At 36.1% G+C, this 23,825-nt stretch overlaps 1 protein-coding gene across 5 annotated transcripts in view; it reads left to right on the top strand.

Moving 5' to 3' along the window:
* scat (VPS54 subunit of GARP complex scat) overlaps positions 1 to 23,825 on the top strand; it is an 80,267-nt gene that overhangs the window by 22,018 nt on the left and 34,424 nt on the right. For all 5 annotated transcript variants that reach the window (XM_083118692.1, XM_083118694.1, XM_083118690.1 and 2 more), the window contains 5 exons: positions 1,855 to 1,957; positions 3,054 to 3,232; positions 4,395 to 4,537; positions 13,658 to 13,757; positions 17,261 to 17,403. In XM_083118692.1, coding sequence (XP_082974818.1) covers positions 1,855 to 1,957; positions 3,054 to 3,232; positions 4,395 to 4,537; positions 13,658 to 13,757; positions 17,261 to 17,403 — 668 coding nt within the window. The remainder of the gene's footprint in view (positions 1 to 1,854; positions 1,958 to 3,053; positions 3,233 to 4,394; positions 4,538 to 13,657; positions 13,758 to 17,260; positions 17,404 to 23,825) is intronic.

The following is a 23,825-nucleotide window of genomic DNA, read 5'->3' on the forward strand; positions in this document are numbered from 1 at the left end:
CAACAGCACACTGTGGATGGCATGTAACAGTGGAAAATGTTGGTTCTTGTTCTGAAAAACCTGGAATAGTCATGGAATTCTGTTGATTGAATCATAGTTTAATTTGTGATTTATTTGAGGATCCTTATCATTTGCTGCTGATACCTTTCAATGGCACTTTGTGTTAGACAAACAAGCTAACTATTTTTGTCTATAACTGTTTCACTTTTTAATTTTTAAAAACATGTGGCATTTCTTCATTACAATATTCAAGTTTGGCAGCAATATCACATTTGAAAATATGAGTCTGTGTATGTCTTTGCAGAGAGAGAGAGAGATTACCTAGTTATATCATAAATTCTGTTACAAAGTTTAGACAGGGATGGCAACACTGGTTGCCAAGGTAACCTTGCAAAGTTGGATCAAACAACAACCAGTATCATTGTGTTTTTGGCTGTGGTAGCGGAAAGGTGAATTTCACTGCGAGTCGAATGGAGTGGGGTGTATACGAGAACCATGTGGCAGTAATCGCACTGCACAAAGTTGGCAAATCACCATCGGACATTTTCAGCACCCTGAAAAAGCTGAATATCAGCAGGATGTTTGTGCATCAGACCATCAACAGATACTGTGACACAGGGACAATTCAGGATCACCCCAGGAAGGGTAGACCTCTCAGCATGAAGAGCCAGAAGCTCGTGAAAGCAGTGGCGGCGGATTCGATGAAATCCTGTCGGGAAACAAGCAGTGATGGCTCGAGAGCTGAACATTTCGAAAATGTCGATGTTGCGTGTGGTCCGAAGTGAGCTTGGACTCTGCACTTATCGGCAAAGTACTGGTCACTTCCTCACTCCACAGCTTAAGGTCCAGAGGGAGCACAAAATACAAAAATACTCCTTCAGCATTACTCAAATGGTAGCCACAAGAAGGATCCTTTTCACAGACAAAAAAATCTTCACTATTCAAGAGTCTTAACAATCGTCAAAATGACTGTGTTTATGCCTCGACATCCCAGGAAGCTCGTGAAAACACGACACGGATCCTCAGAGGCCATCATCCCACCTCAGTGAATGTTTGGTGGGGGGGGTTTGTACGATGGCACAACTGACCTCCCCTTCTGTGAACATGGTGTGAAAACATCTGCAAAAGTTTACCACGCAACAGTGTTGGAGCCACTTGTGAAATTGTTGACCCGCACCATGTTCAACAATGAGCCGTGGAGCTTCCAGCAGGACTCAGCACCAGCCCACAAGGCAAGGACCACACAGGAGTGGCTTCAGAGGAATGTGCCCGATTTCATTGCTTGGCTGATTGGCCCTCAAGCAGCCTCGACCTCAGCCCATTGGACTACAGATTGTGGTCCGTTTTGGAGGGCATGGGTCTGTAGGAAGAGGCATCCAAACCTTGCAAGTCCAAGCGTTCTCTTGTGAAGGCAGTGGTGGACTTTCCCCTCGAGTCCGTGTGTGCTGTGATCGATGACTGGCCTCAGAGACTTCGGGCCTGTGTGAAGGTGATTTTGAACAGTGATTGGTGCTCTGTGTTGGCAAGACCTGTACTTTTGTAACATCCAAATATGAATACATCAGCTTGCTCACTGTGCCTGTAGTTCATTATTAACTTTGTAACAGAATTTGTGATATGACTAGGTATTTGAGGTATATTTGAAATAATAATAATAATAATAAAGTTTACAAGTTATGTATTCAATAGAGAAATTCAAGAGTGGAATTCTTGCTAATGAATCAATTTTGATTGCATGACAGTTTTTTGATGCCTCCAGATATGTTAGTTTTGCTTGCATAAAATGAAAACTTAGAGAATCTTGAAATTATATACATTTGTCATGTAATTATTATTATTATTATTTTATTGTAGAAATACCGCAGGCATGTTCGCATGAATGTCAGTGCCTCAAAAATTCCAACTGAGAATGAATTGCTAAGGCATTTCCCTGGTGTGAGAGGAGCAAAGTCATTTGGTAAGTGGTATGTTTGCAAAAATTGTTCCATTTTGTAAAAGTTTCTAATCACTTTTTTTTTTTCATATATGTTGGTGTCCTGATAAATTTGAAAAAAGTACAGGTAGTCTGATATTCATGTTCCTTTTCATAGATCGATGATTGGCATAAATCCTTTGGTGTAGGGGTTCAGTGGATTGGAATTACAAGTACTTCGTGTGATCACTAGGGTGTGTCATAAATTTAGCATTTTGTGATAAAAAGCTAGACGAGTAGTTGGTTAGCACAATGGATTTGTAGTCAATCACAGGTCTGTCATATGTTCAGTCCCTGAGGATGAGAGAAGATGTGCTTTCTTGTGTGTTATAATAGCTAACTAACTTTCTAGCCTTGTTAAACCTAAAGGTTTTTGGCTGTAGCAATGCAAGCCTTCCATCTGTGCCTATCCTGGGTAAGATCAATCCGATGTTTTCCATCCTTACCGATTTCCTTTAGGTCCATCTCAGCGTTATCCCTCCCATCTTTGTCTTGGCCTTCCTGTAGGTCCCTTACCATCAGGTTTCCCAACAAGAATCCTGTAAACTCTTCTTTCCTCTCCCATTCGTGCCACATGGTGTGTTTGTTTTGGCGTGTGCTACAGCAGACATTCAATGCATAATGGAACAGTCTTCTGCTCTGCACCATTCAGAAAGACTGGCCCTACAAGTCTCATACTTTACTTATAACTGGGATCACCAAATATTTTGCTTTGTGTTATAAATGTCCTCAATTGTGTTTTTCCTGACAAGAAGCTACAACACTATATTGTATTAAACATGACAAATTGATGAAGATACATCCATTCTCCATGATCAGATTTTAAAAAATATAGGAAAATATGCATTCAAATTATGTTTATACCAGTTTTGATATGCTCATTACAACATCGAAAATGTATTTCATCACATCACATCACATCACTGCTACTAATTTTTGGAAAATTATCGAATGGGTACACAATTATTCTTGTCAAAATGATAAAGAAATTTTGTATATTACGTTGTATGTAAATTTTTAGCATATGGTGTCAATTATGTCTATTATTATGCATAATACATATATTTTTCTTGGGTTTTAGATAAGTTCCAGTCTGATCTGAATGCCATTCCTAAAACCTTTCTTCAGCAGAATTTTGATTTGAGTAACATAGATGTTTTTACATCTGTGTATCCATTTGCAAGAGATCCCATCTCACCCAGTCTGAAGAAGGATGGGCTGGATGTTACTCAACTATCAGGGAAATTGCTTCAGGAGAAGGTGCGTGTGTGTGTTTTTTTGAAGGTAGTGGGTAAATTGGCTACCCTCCATCCCACAATGTGCCACAAAGTCAAAAGTTGTGTGAATGGAACTTAACACCTAATTATTTTAAGTAGAATGAAAGACTTTTGTCTGGACAGCTATCTTAAAAAGAATCCAGATTTTAAAGCCCACCTGGGTTCTTCTTCAGAGGTTGAGAAAGGAATGACATTGCATAGGTTGCCTGACATATGCAAATGGTTAAAGAAACAAAGCAGATTAGAAACTTAAAATTTCCCCCTAACCAGGAAGTGATTCTGGCCAGTTACTTCTTCACTGTCAGTGTATCTGGGCAGCATTATCCAGACTTAAAATGGTTGTTGTACTATTTTGATGTTTTTACGTCACACTTCTACCACTTTTGGCTAATTGCAACGATAAGGTTTAGTGATTATTCGATGAAATTTGAAAAAAAATGGGAGGTATGTGTCTAGACAAGAGTTTTGCACCGTTTATGATTTATTTTTAAAACTCATTCTGCATTTGTTAGACATATTATAAGCAGAAATAATTTATCTGCGAGTTCTAATGTCAGTGGTCACCAAAATTAATTGAATTAAAGAAACAAGTACGTGAATACGTAAGCATGTTTCATGTGTATATCAATATATTAGTGTGTCTAAAGTTCCTTAACATGAATAGAAATTATCTTTTATGTTTACATCTGGTAATAAGAACAATGTTACCCATACTTTTGATAGCGCAGAACCTGAATTTTACGATTTTGAGTGATTCATGTCATGTTGGAAAGACTTAAAATGTGCGAAAATATGAAACTAGAAAAATTTTATAACATACTTCTTTATTGCGACCATGGAGTGGTAAAGTCCACGAATATAGACACAGGGTTCCACTGAATATAATTATATAACTTTTCAAAGTATATAATTTTTACTTGCATGGTTGCTGGAAGCTCAAGTACAACTCCAACTACATGTAATTTTTTCAGTACTGAGTCGGCTCCGGCTCTTTATTCTCCGAAACTGGAGACAAAATGAAAATGAAACAAAGTCAGTATTCAATATTCATGAATGATGGTAACAAAAAAGAATAAAAGAATCTGTAGACATGCAAGTTTTCTTTCCTTTTGTGTATAATGTTGATTTATTCCCATTTGTTTCAGCTGACTCATTACCTGGACCTAGTGGAACAACAAATAGCTCAGCAAGTTTCTCAAAAATCTGAAGCTTTCTTTGAAGCAATGTCATCTCACGATGCCTTGATGGATCAGATGACACATACAATTTCCGTAGTAAAAGATTTAAGGTATGTATATAGTTTACATGATTTTATTGTGTGCTGGGTATTGGCAAAGATTAAAACTAAATATTATAAAAACTAATATGAAGGATTATGTACATTAGAGCACTGCTTTGGACCACTTTCACTCAAAAATACTCGATCGAATCTCCCACGCTCGAGCCTGATACATTCGATCGTACCGCACTTGTAGTGGAATGATTGACAAAATCCCATAGTCCAGAACGTAATAAGCAGCGCTCAACATAAAACCGATACATGGAAGAAAATCACTCCATGCAATTACAATTTGAAATCATAATTCCGCATGTTATTATGTAAGGCTCAAATAAAATACATATGAAAGTATGCAATATCTACAGACTGAAACGTAACATAGATACACATGCTGACAGAGCTGCCTAAGCAATTACAAATATCGTTATCACAGTGCAAGAAGTACGTGCTCATCATTGCTCACTTACCGAAAAGGATAATCATATTCTGAGAAATAATAAAATGCAGTTATAACATTCAATCGAACATCATTTTAATGTGACAATAATCGTAGAAACGTAAAATGTCAGCCTTGGTAGTTTCAGCCCATAATCATCCATTTAATTTTCACATATCTTAGTGAGAGATGTAAAACTGCATTTTAACATGAAGATGATGACTACGTTCACTTATTTTTCAATTTCACTTCGTCTTTTACGTCATGATCCATATTTGAGGACCCATTACCATGGGCAAATGATAGAAGTATGTGTACTAATAGGGTTCGAGAGTTTGAGAGTATTCGCTCGTTCAAGCGGTTTTCGCTCGAGCGTAAGACCTAATCAATTCTGCATGCCATCTAGCATTGCCCGTGTGAATAATTTGTCACTCGAGGGGAAAACGGTCATTGCAGCACTCTAGTGCACAAGGTGTTAGAACTGCTTTATTTCATGTTTCGACTGGACTGAGCAGATACCAATGCCGATACCAGTTTTATCAGTATCATAAAATATCTCTAAACTTAATTACCAGTACGACTGATACTCTTCTGGAGTTGACGAAAATGCCATGCATATTAATAGCGCATGAACATTGTATGATAAAAGAGAATTTAATAATTAAATAAGAGCTAATTATAGAGTAAGTTGGTACTCACGTTTTCCATAAAGCTGTTTTTAGTTTGTTCTATTAATTTTGGTGGCCACTGCCACCATCCTTGTTGGAACTTGTTGTGTTGTTGTTGTGCACTTTTCTGTTGTTTTTTGTTCCTCAATTGCCGCTAGGTGCACTGTTGTTGCCTATATGCCTGTGTCCGTATCGTGTGCCGTTCACCGGTGTTAATTGCTGCAGTAGGGTGTGCTTGTCCACTATCGATGTTTAGTTCAGGTTGAAGGGCATGATGGCATACATTTCCTTTATTTTACTGTCTATGAGTGTATGCACTTTGTGTTTGACATGTACTTTTTCGATTTTATAACTGTTGTATTTTATATGTTTTGCAAGTCCGGTGGTGGGTTGCACTTTTTTTGCATCTGTTAATAGTACAATCTAAAAACAACTTCGTGAAAAATGTGAGTACTAAGTTTTTCTGTAATTATTTACTACCACGTCTCGCATTTCCCAAAATATGAATAAATAAGAGCTATTTTACTATTTCAATTATCTGTTACGGAATCCTCCAAGTAGTTTAACCCTTAAACGCATAGTGTTACCATATGGTAATGCTCAACATTCGCACACTTTCGTGCTAGAGGCTTGTCTATATTGAGTGTGTAGGCAAACCTAGTGCCAGAAGTCACTAGGAAGCATAAAGCTTGCATTTGAGACCATTTGTCTCTGTCCAGGCAACGGCATTGTTGCTAGAGGATGTATTTGTTTTGACCTTCGATTTTTTTTTTCAATATGTCATACTCTGGAAACTAAATACAGTGTTTTTATCTGATTGTCTTTCATTTTGTAGTTCTGAATGTTTTCACCATTTAGTAAACACATGTAATTAAAAACTTATGAAGTTTTCTGTTCAAGAATTTGCATCACTTGCTCGATTTTTGCTCATAACGGTGGCGTTACCATATGGTAACGCTATGCAGATACAGTAGCTACAGGCCTTTTCAACAATTACTTTATTTATTCTTTTATTATTGCATGTAAAGCAAGAAATTTAAGTTGTAACGGCTTTTCTTGTCTTTTGCATGGTTTATTTATTTCTAGTGCTTATAATTTATATTTTATTTTAATAATATAAATAATAATAATAATAATAATAAAATAATAGTAGATGACCATTTCATGGAACATTTTGTGCCTGTTCAGTAGCTCAGCCTTGTTGAGTCTGTGATCTCGTATTATGGAAAACATTCTTGCAAGCTATTTATTACAGCTAAACCTATAAGATTTAGTTACAAAGCAGTTGAAAACCTTCCCGTGGATACCTCTTTCGTTTTGATATCTATCAACACAAGAGTATAAGAAGATTCCACTGACATTGAAAACAAATTTTGAAAGACTGCAGCTCCTCTCATCCATATGTTATATGAACTTCCCGGAGACAAAAATTATCCCAGCTTGAATTTGAATAGATATCGCTCAAAACTATATGATATCATTTCATGTTGCACCTAAGGGAGCTTGGCGGCCCATTACAACACAAAGGAAGGTTTTGAAAGATATGTGGTATGCTGGTGGTCCACCAGTAGTGTTCGCATTGTACATATCAAATATGTGGTTGGACTTCACGTTCCATGTTTCATACGTTTCTATGACAAGGGCCTCCCAATGGCATAGTGATAATGTCATCGCCTTGTAATCAAGGGGTCCTGGGTCCGATACACGGTGGAGGTACATGGCACATTGGTTTCAATCTAACTTTAAATTGTAGGTCCAGTCCCGATTAGCTATTCTGTGCATAAAGTGGACTTAAAAACTTCAATTCAACTCAATACAAAGTTTCTATGACAAGTGAATATTCAAGAATGATAAACAATATGTGAATATAGAGTAATCATTGTGTACTAAATAGATACCTGAGCACCTTTAGCTCAGCAAATGTGATATTAATGTACAATCGATCTATATATTTGTATTATTTTAAAAAATAATCAAATTTTGAAAGTAATTTTAAGGTTAATTAAAATCCAAGTTTTCAATAATAAATCAATTTGTAGGAGTGAACGCATAGCGTTACCATATGGTAACGGGGCATAATTCGAAAAGGGAGAATGAAAATTTTCAAAAAATTATTCAAAATCACTTATTAGTACATAACAACATATATTAGACTAAAAACAAGAAAAAAATTGACAAAAAATAATTCATGCGTTTAAGGGTTAAAACCAAACTGTAGTCGATTGATATGGTGTAATTGCAACGGAATACTTGTATACAGTGAAATCTCACTTTTACATTCCCGGATTTTACATTTTCCTGCATTATACATTCAATTGTAATGGTCCCAACAGAGCAAAATATTAAATTTTCTTTGATTTTACATTTTCCCATAATTTAAGTTTCTTCAGCTTGATCCCCTGAAAAACTTAAAATCAAGTTTCCACTGTATTAATATTTGTAAATATTTCAAACAGAATCAATGTTCAAACATTGGGATTGGTATCTGTGGAAATATGTAAAAATATTGGCATCTGTTTAAGTATCGGTTCAGATGCAGAAAAATTACATTAAATACAATTGCATTTTTAATAAAATAAAAAATCAGTTTATATGTTGGTACTGTGGCATGCAAGTTTGATACGCTTTGTTTATTTTGACCATATGAAATATTTTATTTGTTTTCTGTTAATTTCACATTTGATTTATTTGTTAGTTTCAATACTGTTGTTTGATATTTTGATATTGGCTTAAATTTGTAATTTTTGCTGTACATTTGTTACACGCAATATCGGAAGTGGAAGTCATTTCCGGTTTGTGAAGATGTGTAGAACTGTCCAATCTTTTATTGATTCGGTTGCCAGGACAACAGTGCGTGAAATGGAAAAAGTAAGTTGAGTTGCGTGAGATGATGTTTATTTAGTGAAAAACACTGTTTTATAGGTAAAGCCGCAACTTAATTCAAATGTGATTGCGTTTGTGTATATTATTGTTATTTTGCAGTGATTGTTTAAAGGCAAAATGTGTTATTAAATTTGTAAAATAGCAAGAAGCTATTTTTTTTGTTCAAACCGTTTCGTCCTGAGAATGCTCATTGTAGCATAACATTAAGGAGAGTCTCATAACTCCGCCGCACAAGGAGATTGTGTAGCTACTGTGACGTAGTAATCCGTGATCCAGTGGCGAACACCAGAAAGGAACGTCACAGGTAAATTTGGCGCTCAACGTGAAGGCCTCGATGATGTAAAAGGATAAATTGTAACTGTAATATCGTGAGAAAAAAACGTGTGTTTTGTGCCGTGTGAAGTCATGAGGAAATTGTCGAGCGTTACAAAGCCTGATAACACATAGATGTAAGTCATGTGATCGATTTTGAAGAGATATCAAGGTATGAGCAGGAGAATTTTGCAAAGCCAGAGCAAGAAGGAAATGGATAAATTGAGTTGTTGTGATGATAAAGATAAGCCTTTGGACGAAATATTTCAGTGCAGGAAATGCGAGGCGTATTTCCATTTAGGGTGTGCAAATTTGCCAATATCCAGAGAATTTATTCCTGATGATGACTTAGTTTGTAAAAATTGCAAATCGCATAGTGCTACTTTAAATATGGAGGTACTTTGTGGATGGTTAAAGAGAATTGAAGAAGGAAGGAAAGAAGATCAGAATGAAATGATAAAGAGGTTTGAGAAAATGGAAGAAGGAAGGCTAGAAGATAAGAATGAATTAAGGAAGATCATTGAAGAAGGAAGGAAAGAAGATCAGAATGAAATGATAAAGAGGTTTGAGAAAATGGAAGAAGGAAGGCTAGAAGATAAGAATGAATTAAGGAAGATCATTGAAGAAGGAAGGAAAGAAGATCAGAATGAAATGATAAAGAGGTTTGAGAAAATGGAAGAAGGAAGGCTAGAAGATAAGAATGAATTGAGGAAGATGATTGAAGAAGGACGGAAAGAGGATAAGAAGGAGTTGATGAAGATTATTGAAGACTGAAGAAACGAAACTAAGGTAGCTTTCAGAAACTTGGAGGAGGTATTTAGGAATGATAAGGAAGAAATGATGACGAGAATGAAAGCAGACCGAGAAGAATTGATGAAGAAGATTGAGGATAAGCGGAAAGAAGATAAAAATGAAGTGATGAGAGTAATAGAAGACAGAAGACAAGAAAACAAAGAAGAATTGGAAGTTGTGCGATGTGATTTGTTAAAACAGATTGATGAAGGGAGAGATGCACTAAATAACATAGAAGAAGTCAGGGAAGTAGACAGACGAAAAGTAATGAATGAATTGGACACCATAAAAGCAAGGATAGAATCCGTCGTGGATCAGCAAAGTACTTCAAGGAATTTGTATATGCAGGACAGTGAGAAGATGAATAAAGAAATTAACCAGAAGTTCTATTTTATGGAGGAATTCCTTTTAGGGAAATTGGAGAGATTACATTTAGAATCTGTCCAAGGAAATCCAGGAATGACTGCTGGAAATACTGACAGATCTGTGGAAAATGTTCGATGGGTGAGAGATGATAATGACCCTTTGATTTCCGGTATATCTTCAACAGAATCTGTATCTTCTGCTGAATTGTTGACTAAAAGGAACCGTAAGAGGAGAAGACGTATCCAAAGTACAAAAGGGATACCCAGAGAAGATATTGATAAATCTCCTGATGTCTCTCATAGTCCATCTCACACTGGACATTTTTTTAGAATGTCGGATATTAACTCTCTGAGCAAATTTACCGGAGAAATAAATTCCATATCAGCGGAGCGTTATTTGGAAGAACTGAAAACGTCCATGGACATAATGAAAATGCCTATGCACTATAGATTAAAGGTGCTTCCTTCTGTAATGAAAGGGAAAGCTAAAGCCTGGTTTATTGCCAACGAGAGAAGGTGGAAGTCTTTTGAACACTTTTGTGCCGCGTTTAAAAAACAGTATGCCTCTGCAGAAGCGAAGCAGAGAGAGATCCAGATTTTAAGAAACAGAAGATATTCCAAATCCTCAGGTCTTTCTATGGAGGATTATTGTTGGGACGTCTACGGGTCATACTGTAACTTGGTCGAACGTGTGGACCAAACAGAAGTGTTAAGTTTAATTATTCATCAGCTCCCATACAGAATACGGCAGCTAGTATTAACAAGAGATCCTCGAAACATTGACCAGTTGACCAACTTCTTGGGGAAGTACGAAGCCTCAGAACAGATAGATGGGTGGAGAGGCGACGGTAATAAAGCAGAAGAAAGGAGACCTAACCAACCTCGAGTTCGCAGAGTACAGATGACAACTTCTACTAATAATCCTGGAGGATCCCGCAGCGCAGAGAGTGGAAATGGGAAGGAACAAATCACCAGAGAAGGACAGCGATTCCCGGATGGAAGGTGGAAGAATAGAAACTGGACAAATAACCGGCTTTATCGAAGGACTACGCCGTACACAAATAGTTGGAGAAGGGATCAAAGAACTCCAGAACGAAAAGAGTGTGCAATACAGACGGAAGAACTACCTCCCAGTAATCTTAGAGTTACAGCGTCGGCATGGGAAATTAACTGCAATGAAGTTCTGGGTTTAGCCCAGCGCCCGTTGTAAGCGGTACTCTTACGCTTGCAATGAAGGGCATGCAAGTAAAAGAAAGCAACGAAAGTGAAGACCCATTCCTAACAGAAGATCCGTTAGAAGTATTGTACTTGAATATCGAAGCCACTCCTCTAAATTATTTAAAAATTAGAAAGACGATAATGGAAGAAGATAGGGATAATGTGAAGAAACCTGAAATTTCAGTGGAGGTATTAGGATTCCAAATAAAGTGCACTCTGGACACGGGTAGCGAATGTACCCTTATGAATTATAATATTTGGCTTCAAGTACGAGAGCTTAAATTGCAGAAGTGTCCAGGCGTAATATTAAAAGATTTTGCTGGAAAAGAAAGATCACGGATAGCTGGTTGCAGGCGAATAAATTTTGAAATTGGCGGTTTTATATTTGAAGATTTGGTATATGTGGTCAAGTGCTTAGAAGCTGACTTATTATTTGGTTATCCTTTCCTTCGAAGATACAAAGCCACTCTGGATGCAGGCGCAGAAAAATTGTATCTGATCAATGACGGGCACACAGTAGAGCAACATTTACTTCCTAACGCTGGAGATTCAGAGAAGGGCGAGTCGCGAGAGAAGACAGCCTTAATACAGTGTACGAAAGCGGAGGAAGAAGCTAACGCTGATGAGTGGACTGCAACAGAATCAGACATAAGAGATAAAGCCTTTGCTTCAGATGTTTTGAGAGTTGAGGAAAAGGAGCAGCTATTTAATTTATTGTTGAACTATGGAAGAATATTCGCCGACAAGTCAGGATTATCTAGGAATTCTATCTGTAAAATAAATCTAACCAGTGAAGAACCTGTTTACTCCAATCATTATCCTGTCCCGTTGTCCAAGAGGAAAAAGTTGGAAGGAGAATTATTAAAGTGGCAAGAGAAGAATGAAATGTTTGATCTATGGAGAAAAAGAAAGAAGAAGAAGACAGTTTAGAAAACAAAAAGAAACCGCTTGTAAAACACTTTATCAAATAAGCTTGCACGTGAAGATGTGAAGTACGTGTTATCAAATGTATATGAAAATCTATCTTTTGGTTGCATTATGAAGGTTGAATAGTATATTCCATCCTAGAAAGTAATCGTTGAGAGTCCTGCACATTCTTTGAAGAAAATGGATAAAGAAGAGTTTACATAGCCATATAATTATTCAGATAATGCTTGGCTTGTGTACATGATTTGGATACAACTTGAATTTCATTTCCTGTAATGATTATTATTAAACCGAAAGAGGGCTGACATTAAGTATAATTCCCAGAAGGATTAGAAGTTCACAATGTTGATAATTTAGTTCCAGGAGGTCAATCTGAGAATGAATGGCGAAGTCGAAGGGAAAGGACAGCCATAGTTGACAATGATAAAGGGCCAATAGGGAACAAATGTATAATTTTGTGTGAGACTTCAATGTCAATAATTAAGTTTAAGCCCAGAACAATTTCAGAAGTTAAACGTTTGGAAATACAAATGTTTAGGAAATGTATAGTTGGATGAAGAACAAGCTGTTAATGTTAAGAAGCTCTTAGAAGATGTGGAAAGGATGGTGAAAGAAAGAAAAGAAGTTCTACACAAAGCAAGAGAACAGATAGTTTGAAGATTTGTTTTTATGATTAAAAAATGTAGGATCATATGAATTTTCTTAGAGCGAGTTTGCATGAAGAGTGAAGAGTTCTGAAGTAAGCTCGAAGAAGTTTATTCTATAAAGAAAATTTCCTTCATGTACATTGCGTCAATTTTCTTTGTTTGTATGGGAGGAGAACTTGATACGCTTTGTTTATTTTGACCATATGAAATATTTTATTTGTTTTCTGTTAATTTCACATTTGATTTATTTGTTAGTTTCAATACTGTTGTTTGATATTTTGATATTGGCTTAAATTTGTAATTTTTGCTGTACATTTGTTACACGCAATATCGGAAGTGGAAGTCATTTCCGGTTTGTGAAGATGTGTAGAACTGTCCAATCTTTTATTGATTCGGTTGCCAGGACAACAGTGCGTGAAATGGAAAAAGTAAGTTGAGTTGCGTGAGATGATGTTTATTTAGTGAAAAACACTGTTTTATAGGTAAAGCCGCAACTTAATTCAAATGTGATTGCGTTTGTGAATATTATTGTTATTTTGCAGTGATTGTTTAAAGGCAAAATGTGTTATTAAATTTGTAAAATAGCAAGAAGCTATTTTTTTTGTTCAAACCGTTTCGTCCTGAGAATGCTCATTGTAGCATAACATTAAGGAGAGTCTCATAACTCCGCCGCACAAGGAGATTGGGTAGCTACCGTGACGTAGTAATCCGTGATCCAGTGGCGAACACCAGAAAGGAACGTCACAAGTTTTTAATGATTATAGTTTGTGCTATAATGTTGGAAGTTAAAAAGTGGTTATGCGAATCTTTAAGAAGAACATACAAGTTATTTACGAAGCACTTGGCTTTGATATAATGATTGTCATTTTTGTATATTTCAGAGAGAAAATTCATTGCATAGACCAAGTACTTGTTGAAAACTCATTGAAGATATTGAAACTTGAAAGATCTAAACATAATCATCTAGAAGTACTGAGCAAAGTAAGTAAGTTATGTTGTTATTATTATTCTAGTTATAGTATTAAAACACGAATAGAAACTTAAACATAGTCTATACTTAACAAATTACTCCTTGTTTCAGAAAAGGTTTTAAATTCTCTCCTGGCAGTTTCCCACTAAGACTGCATGCCTGAGTAAGTGCCAGAAAGGTCACAAAATCAATTGCATTTTGAAACTGTATGGAACAATGGGCAGGTGTGGTTTTCGTGTTAGCACAGCTAGCATTTAAAGGTTTGTATATTTTAACACTAGAACGGCGAAGGTTCAGATACCTCTAGAACAGTGGAAAGGAATCATTTTACCCCTCATAAAAAATACTTACTTACTCCTTGGTTGCTACAGCCCCTGAAAGGCCTTGGCCTCTCACAATGATAGCCCATTCTCTTCTGCACTACTTCTCCACCATCTTACTCCCATCCTCCTAAGGTCCTCCTCAACATCCTCCAACCAGCTTTTCCTTGGCCTTCCTCTTAATCTTCTCCCTCCTGGTGTCCCTTTATAGACATTCTTAACCACTCTGTCTCCAGGTATTCTTTCCACATATCCCAGCCACCTCAGTCTCATGCTTCTTATATCGGAAACTATATCTGGTTTTATGTAGAGTGCTCCAATTTGCCACTGTCCATTCTGATTTACTGGCGCATATAATTTTCTTAGTATCCTTCTTTCCCATCTTTCAAAAGTTCTTCATCTGCTTGCGGCAAAGTCCACGTTTCTGCTCCATATGTCACCATTGGCTTTACCACTACCTGATATACTTTGATATTCAAATTTCTACTCAGGCTGCGAGATTTGAAAAGTCTTAACAGTGAGAAATAACTTTGATTAGCATCTGCAATTCTTGCTTTTATTTCCTCCTTAATATTATTATCCATGGTAACTAATGTTCGAAGGTATTTAAAACTTTTGCATGTTTCATAAGCATTTGCAAAATTCTCATAAGAAATGCATTTAAGAATTCCAAATTATTTTGAAAAGGGAACTTTATTTTATATTATGTTCTGTTTTTTATGTATTAGAATCAAAGTGTTGAAGTGGTTTGTGATACATTTTGATTACAAATTATAATAAACAACTGAACACTCCAGAATACGTAACATTTCATCATGAGAAACTGCTACTTGACGCGACATGTTCGGAGACGTCCTTTATGGTCTAAGAACACTACCTAAATGATGACATGGGAACCTGCTCAGGACAGGACGATACAGGAACCTTCACCTGATGCTGATAATGCAGCACATATAAATGAAACTTTACAGAGGCCAGATTGACCCTCTCTCGTTGTTCTAGGGGTATAACATGAAATTTCACAGAAAGAAGTTTGGAGATTTCAATATACTATCTCAAAAAGGACAAAGAATTATGAAAAGTCACAAGCTTTCAAGGGAAAAATAAAAAAATGGATAGTTATTAAAGAAACAGTGAAGGTAGGGGCCATTTTGACCCCTCCCACCATTCTAGCATTAATCTTCCTTCTTTTCCAATGGAGTTGCATCTACTGATGAATGTGACAATGCTCTTGCATTGCATCCCGTAGCTCCATTTGTCATTCAGCCGCAGGAAGAACCAAGACTAAACTGGGATAAGGTAAACCAGAAATCACGCAGACCGAAAGTCACTCCACACCTGGGTTTATTCAGTCATAAGTGATGCGGGATCATAAAAGGAAGCCACACACTCACTCACTCACCTTGCCTAATATTGATCATTTCCCAAGGATTCTGGATAAGGTCTGTCCACCACTGCTCAGTTCCAATTACACACTCCCAGCTGGGAGAATAAAACATAGGCTCATAGTATTGCTCCATGTGCTTGTATACCAGAGAGGTGCCTTGACTTCATTGTTCCCTGTAGAGTTTTGATGTTTTACAAAGAGCTTACATTGTGCATTAGGCAAGGTTTGTGGCAATTTGCTTTCTACCATCTACACTACCCTTTCGTGAACAGCTGGTTTAAAATAAACCACGCAAATTATCCCTTACGAACAGCTGATTTCAAATTAAAGCAGCACTGCATGACAGCAATCAACATGTCATTGTTCGAAAACTACAGTGATGTTTCAGTTGTGTCTTTTTTGTTCACTTAAAGGCATATGAAGATATGATATACTGGAATAAGAAAACAATATGTTTATTGTTATTATGTTTAACAAATGCATTGATTTTTTCCCAAAGAAAAATTATGCAATGTTATAAAAATTGAAATATATGAATGGTTATTCCTTTTCAACCAACGTTGCTTGCTGTAATGATATGTTTTACATTTGCATGGATTAATAATGAAAATTGAAAGACAATTGTTTGCAATGTACTTATTGCTTATTACAGATATAATTTCTTGTGTAAATAACGAACTCTCGAGCCTTTTTAAACCTGAAGGTTTATAGCTCCAGCAACACGACCCTATCCTGAGCAAGATCAATCCAATCTTTTCCATCCTTACTGATTTCCTTTATGTCCATCTCAACGTTATCCCTCCATCTTTGCCTTGGCCTTGCTACAGGTCTCTTACAACCAGGTTCCCCAACAAGAATCCTGTAAACTCTTCTTTCCTCTCCCATTCGTGCCACATGGCCAGCCCACCTAAGTCTTCTTGATTTAATTATTCTAATAATATCTGGACACGAGTACAAATTATACAGTTCTAAATTATGTAACCTTCTCCACTCACCTGTCTCCTAATCCCTTTAGGTCCAAATATTTTTCTAAGGATTTTATTTTCAAATAGCCTTAATTTATGTTCCTCTTTTAATGTAAGGGACCAAGTTTCACATCCATATAATACAACAGGCAAAATTACTGTTTTGTATATTTTAACTTTTAGTGTCTTAGATATTATATGAGAAAATAAAAGTTTAGGAAGTTTTCATGACTTTTTCATGCAAGTTTTTAAATGTTTTGTAGCACTTGTAATATTTTATGCGGATAAAAAATCATCTCTGTGTGAGTCAGTAAACCCATGCCATGTTTACTCGTTGACAGAACTGGGTGTCAGTGACCTTGACTTCCAAACAACAGCGTGCAAAGCAACATCACATATGATTGCTTCTGACAGAGAAAGGTTGTTTTTTTCCAGGGTATGACAATTAGGGTTTCAGTGAGAGATCTTCAGTTTTCAAAATTACCAGAAAATTATGATTTTTAAAAAACAAATTACATGCATAATTTCCATTTTCTTTTTTCAAAATTTGGGGACAGGGACATACATGCACTTCAAGAACAAAATAGGAATTTTTGTATAAAATTTGATTTCTTCTTTTAACTTCCATAATTGTATAAATTTCACATCCACTAAGAGGCTGTCATTGTGAAAAAACAAAGCCAATTTCATCTCTCTATGACAATTAGTTTTCTTGCTATGATTTTTTTTTTATTTTGAGTGATAATCTTTTAAGCATGTTTTTCTGCTTTGACATTACAAATCCATGCAACAGAAATATATTATCTATTTTCTCCTAAAGACAAAAATTTCATTTATTGCAGGTGAAATTAATGGCTACTGTACATCAGACTCAACCAATGATACAGGTCCTACTGTCAACCTCCGATTACGTTGCTGCCTTAGATCTTATTTCTACTACTCAAGAAATTTTAATTCAAGAGTTAGCTGGTATTCATAGCTTTAGGTAATTCCTTCCGTCTCATTCCATTTAATTGTAACAACTCCCTTGTACGAGGGGCATCCGGAAAGTAGTACCCGTTTTTGAATTTAGAAAAAAACTATCAAACTTTGTAATTGTTAACAATAAACTTCTCTACATAGTCACCATGCACATTTAAGCATTTGTCATACCGTGTACAAGTTTTTGTAACCCAGCTTCATAATCCTCTGCCGCCAGTCCATTGAGAGAAGTAGTCACAACTTCTTTCAGTTCGCACTTTTAAATGCATTTTTGTGCCCATCAGCAAGGAAGCGAGGGACCCACCTTGCACAAATTTTCTCATATTTCAGATGATCTTTGACAAATTCATGAAGAATTGTTCGGGAAACATCAGGGAACTGTTCACTGATTTCATCCAGTGTGACGTGCTGATTGTTCTTGATGCATTCATCAACTGCACTCAGCAGTTCATCCGTAATGAGAGACGGGTGCCCGGAATGTTCGTCATCATGCACGTTCTTCCTCCCCGAGTTAAAGTTTTGACACCAGCGCCGAACAGACGACTCATCAGTAACATTGTCTCCATAAACCTCCTTTAATTGAAGGTGCATATTACAAGGTCACACATTCCTGGTGTTGAGAAATCTGATCACAGCCCTAACTTCACAAGTGGCGGCATTTTCAATTTTTTTTGAACATTGTAAACACTCACACAAACAATAACTGCAATGGCACACTACGAAACTTCGCACACACTGAGCAGACAGTCAACTGAAGTCGTTTGACCTTGAGCGGCGGCTAGTTGCGTCAATAGCGCTCCACACGGCGCGAACAGGTACTACTTTCCGGATGGCCCTCGTAGTTCAGTGGTTAGCATTCTCACCTTTGATATGAGCAATATTGGCAATCATGTATGTAGAAATATTTTTCTGAGTTGTCCTACCATGCTGCCTCACACATAATAATATTGATATTATTAAAAGTGAATGTAATAATAGTAACAATTTAATGTTAAATTTTGTTATTAAGAGTAATATGTATTAATAACTAATGCAGTGGAACTCAAATTTTTTGTTACAGGATTTTACATTTTCCTACATTTTAAGTTTATTCATCTTTGTTCTGTGAAGAATGTAAATTCAAAATTCCGGTCCCGGACTTTGACTATAAGTCCAGCCCATATCAGTCTATCAGTGCATAAAATGAACTTAAAACAAACTTTGCCTTTGTCATTGTTAAGACCACTAAAATTTATGCAAAATGCTGTTCCGCAATGAAAGAATAATGTGAAAACAAATGGAAAAACGCAGAAATGAAAGTTTTTTTTAGGATAACAAAAGGCTATTATATCCAGCTCATGAAAAATTACTTTTGTGAATATTATTATTATTATTATTATTATTATTATTATTATTAAGAAAATGTAATAATAACGTCGAATAACATGGGTACCTGGGGGAAACCCTGGGGGGTAAAGGTGGTCAGGGGCGTGATGCTGATCACATCACCCCCCACTCACGACCGGATCGAGAGAGTGTGGGGCGTTACCCCCACACCCCCTATTCGCCTTATTGGCGTGGTGCTATGCACAGGGGAACACTTTACCTTTTTTTTTATCTTTTTTATTAAGAAAACACAACTACACTACAGTCACATTTAACCGAATTTCCAGGTTAACCGAATCGCTAAAAAAAGCTGTTACTCGTGTGCAACCGTGTTTTACGCGGGAGCACCGACAAAGCACTTTTGTCTTTGTTTTGGTCTAACAGTTAGTTATCAAATTATTGTTTTATTTGTACGGCTTTTTGTCCCAGAGCCTTAATGTTACTGTAATTCATGTTCTTGAGTTAAGTGACTACGTATTATTGTAAGCTTTTTGTTTATGCCTACACACTGAAATACATATGTACTGTATATCAAAATACTGTACGTAATAAGATGTATGTACTGTACGTATATCAAAAGACCTTTATTCCGGTTTATCTGAATTTTCATTCAACCGAAGCACCATCTGTCCCATTAAATTTGGTTAAACAGGACTGTAGTGTATGAGCAAAATTGGTCATATACTTGATTATTGGAACTGGTGTAAAAATTTATTAGAATGTAAATTATGAGAGGGGGAGAATTCACATTGTGGACTTGGCTAATTATGCAGTGACCGTACATCATCCAGTTAAAAGCTGTTGGATAAGCTCTCACCCTCAAAGAGTCATGAAGTTCAGTTTCAATTTATGAAACTAAATTATAAGATTTCTTTAGATTGCATTAAAATATTATGTTGATTTAATATATTAGTTTGTTGATTATATTATCACAAAATTAGAAATTATATAAAAATTATGGCTGAGCTGATAGCACTTTTAACTGATAAGGTGTCATGCTTTGGGCTCCAGCTACGGGACGTGGGCAGGTTCGAGTCTCCTGGGGGAAGCGTAACAATTCTCCTTGAGATTTTGACCTGTTTATGGAACCGGTGCCCATCCACCATCGTGAGGAAATCGGGGCACTATAAATGAGTAGCGTAACCCAGTCACGGAAACTTACAACAAGAAGAGGTGCTTTGTCGTGGTGACCGCATGTCACCCCGTAACTTTTCAGAGGCTGGGAGTTGGTAGATAAACCCTGGCCCTCACAGCTGTTGTACCACAGGTAGGGGCATGCATATTTCGTTTTTGACGAAAAAACGAAATTTGAAAAAACACATTGTAGTGTTAATTTTTCATGTTTTTGAAAGGTGTGAGGTGCATTTTGTGACCATATTTTGTCACAAAATAATGCGAAATGAACTGCAAAAAGCGAAATTAACTCTTAAACACGAAATTCAGGGTTTATTCACCGACGCGACACCTTCTGAGGTCTGAATTATCCTAAGAGTTATGCAATTCCCGGAAAATTGATTAATTCTGCTGTTAATATTGGAGAAGCAAAAATGGACTCCTTTACACAGAAATAAACTTAATACTCTGATAACTACATAAATGTGCTATTAGAAGTGAAATGTTAATTCTGTGGAATAAGTGTAGTTTTTAAATCAAATTTAGGATTATTTTCACAATTTTAAAACCAATGTGTCTTTTTATATACCACTTTTCATCCATTTTTTCACCGCTATAACACCGATATTTTATTTTATTTACCGCTTTTGAACCCGAAATTGACTCAGTTTTTGTACCGAAATTTTGCCTTTTTATTTACCAAAAATATGTGCCTCTAACCTCAGGTTATTTATATTTTTACTTATGCTTGAAAATTGTGTGCAAGGTCTTCCCTAATGGTGTATAACTTGGTCACGTAGTAATCAAGGGGTCACAGGTTTTAAACTTGGTGGAGGCACATTGTGGTTTGGATCCCAATTTAAACTGTATACCCTGTCGCAATGAACCTATCTATTCATAAAGTTGGAAGAGCTGGGTGTCACTGACCTTGACTGTATACTGTAACATTTAAAAGTTGTGTAAAATACTGATTAATATTTTGTGTAAGTAGTATTCCACTTCAGTTATACACATAAATTTACCAAAGTTTTTCATTTAAAGTATAATTATATCTTACCTTACCTTACCATCCGGCGCTACAGCTCCTGTCGGGACATGGCCTCCTCCACTATGTCCCTCCATTTCTGTCTGTCCTGGCATTTCTGTTTCCATCTTGTTACTCCTATCTTGTTTAGGTCCGTGCATACTTCTTCCTTCCATCTGCTTCTAGGTCTTCCTTTCCTTTTAGTTGAATATAGCTTACTCTCTATTATTCTTCTCGGCATGGCATCTTTTGGAAGGCGATATACATGTCCTATCCAGCTGATTCTCCTGGCTTTAATGAAGCGAACTATATTTTTATGTTTTATTAGTTCCTCTAGTTCGTGGTTGTATTTTATTCTCCATCCTGTTTCTTCTCTAGTTGGTCCAAATATTTTTCTTAATATTGCTCTTTCAAATACCATTAGCCTTCTTTCTGTATCTTTGGTCAACGTCCAAGTTTCGGCTCCATATGTTACTACTGGCCTGATTAATGTATTGTATATTTTCATTTTTGTTGTTCTTGTTATTATCTTACTTTTCAGCAGATTTCTATTTGCATAATATGCTCTATTTCCTGCTCTGATCCTTCCTTCTACGCATCTTCCTATGTTATTTATTTCATTTATTTGATTTCCCAGGTATTTGAATTCATGTACTACCTCGAACTTCTTATTACCTATCTCTATTTCTTTTCTTCTTTCTGGTTTTCGTGCTATTTTCATATATTTTGTTTTATTTATGTTTACTTCTAGGCCCATTTCCTTAGTATAGTTCTCCATGTCGTTAAATACTTGTATTAACTTATTCATAGATCTTGCAATGATTGCTATATCATCTGCATAAGCGCAGATTTGTGAGCTTTTATTAAAGATGGTACCTCTTTGGTCAATCTGTTTTATAGCATCATTCAATGCTATATTAAATAGTGTAGTCGACAATCCGTCCCCTTGTTTTACACCTTTGTCAAATGTAAACTCTTCACTGAGTTGTCCTTTTACTTTTACTCTTGCTGAGGTATCCATCAGAGTCATCTGTACAAGTTGTCTTAATTTTTTGGGTATACCAATTCTTTCCATTGCTTTAATTAGTTCTTCTCTTTGTACACTATCAAAGGCCTGTTTGAAATCTACAAATAGCATATGTAGTTCGCTCCCATGTTCATAATGTTTCTCTAATATTTGTCTAATTACAAATATTTGGTCTATGGTGCTCTTATTTTCCCGGAATCCTGCTTGATACTCTCCAAGGATGGGTTCAATTATTTCCTGTATCCTTTTATTTAATATGCTCGAGAATATTTTATATCCAACATTTAACAATGTTATTCCTCTATAATTGCTACAATTATATTTATCTCCTTTCTTATAAATGGCACATATAGTTCCTTGTCTCCATTCGTCCGGTAGTTCCTCCTTTCTCCATATTTTACTAATCAGCTCGTGTATTTTCTGGTATAGTTGTGCGCCTCCATGTTTAATCATTTCAGCTACCATATTATCACTTCCTGTTGCTTTATTGTTTTTTAATCTCCTGATTGCTTTTGTTACTTCATCTAACGTTGGTGGTTCTATTGTTTCTTCTTCCTCTTCTTCTGTTTCCCGTTCTGTATTTCCGGCTTCTATTCCATTTTCTCTTCTTGACAGTTTTTCTTTGAAACTTTCTGCCCACCGTATTCTGATCTGACTTTCTTCATACAGCATTTCTCCATTTTTATCTTTACATCCTTCAATTTCTGGTTTATATTCTTTTGTAAGACTGAACATGGCTTGATAGAATTTTCTTCTCTCATTTTTTTATCTAGTTCCTCTACTTCCACTAATCTTTGTTTTAAATATTGTCTTTTCTTTTGGGTACATATTCTTTTAGCGGCTCTTCTTAATTCTGTGTATCTTGCACAGTTGCTTCTAGTTTCTCTCTGTAACTTCTTATTTCTTGCTTCATTCTTATTCTGGATGGCCTCTTCGCATTCTTCATCAAACCATGGTTTTCCATATTCTCTGTTCTTTTCTCCTATTTTCTCTTCAGCTGTTTTTAGTATTATTGATTTTATATTTTTCCATTCTTCATTACTATTCCTCTCTTCTATCTCTTCTGTTTGCTCAGTAATTTTTTCATTAATGGTGGCTCTAAAGGTTTCACGCACCTCTCTATCTTTAAATTTCTCTGTGTCCCATCTTTTTCCTAACATTCTTTGTTTTCTTCTGTCCACTTTAACAATTTTTAATCTTATTTTTGCTCGCACCATGTAGTGATCCGAATCGATGTTAGGTCCTCTCAGGCTCCTGACATCAATTATCGATGACCTATATCTTTTATTGGTGAGAACATGATCAATTTGGTTTACTTCTTGGGTTCCTGGAATCTTCAAAGTTCCTAAATGAATGTTTTTATGAGGGAAAGTGGTGCTACTTATTATCAAATTGTTTCTTAAAGCAAATTGTGTTAGATATGCTCCGTTTTCGTTGCTTATGTTGTGGAGAGTATGTTCTCCGCTAGCCTTATATGTGGCTTCCTCCTTCCCAATTTTAGCATTAAAATCACCAATAATTAAGATCTGGTCATTTTTGGATATTTTCTCATATGTACTTTCTAATAATTCATAAAATATCTCTTTTTCTCTATCTTCTTTTTCTTCAGTTGGTGCATGTATTGACAGCAGAGTTAGATTTCTAAACTTTCCTTTTATTCTCAATCTACAGATTCTCTCATTTATTGTTTCTATCTCCAATATTTTCTTGCTGGTTTCTTTCTGAATCATAAAACTGGTTCCAAATAATCCAGTTCTTTCTCTGGTTCCACTATATATCATGGTAAACTCTGGTTTTCTTATAATTCCACTTCCCTGCCACCTTATCTCCTGTAATGCCATTACATCTATCTTATATTTCATCATTTCTTGTGCCATTTCCATCATCTTTCCTGCTT

Source organism: Lepisma saccharinum, chromosome 3, assembly GCF_977018435.1.
Source record: "Lepisma saccharinum chromosome 3, izLepSacc3.1, whole genome shotgun sequence".
In the NCBI taxonomy this organism is placed as follows: Eukaryota; Metazoa; Arthropoda; class Insecta; order Zygentoma; family Lepismatidae; genus Lepisma; species Lepisma saccharinum.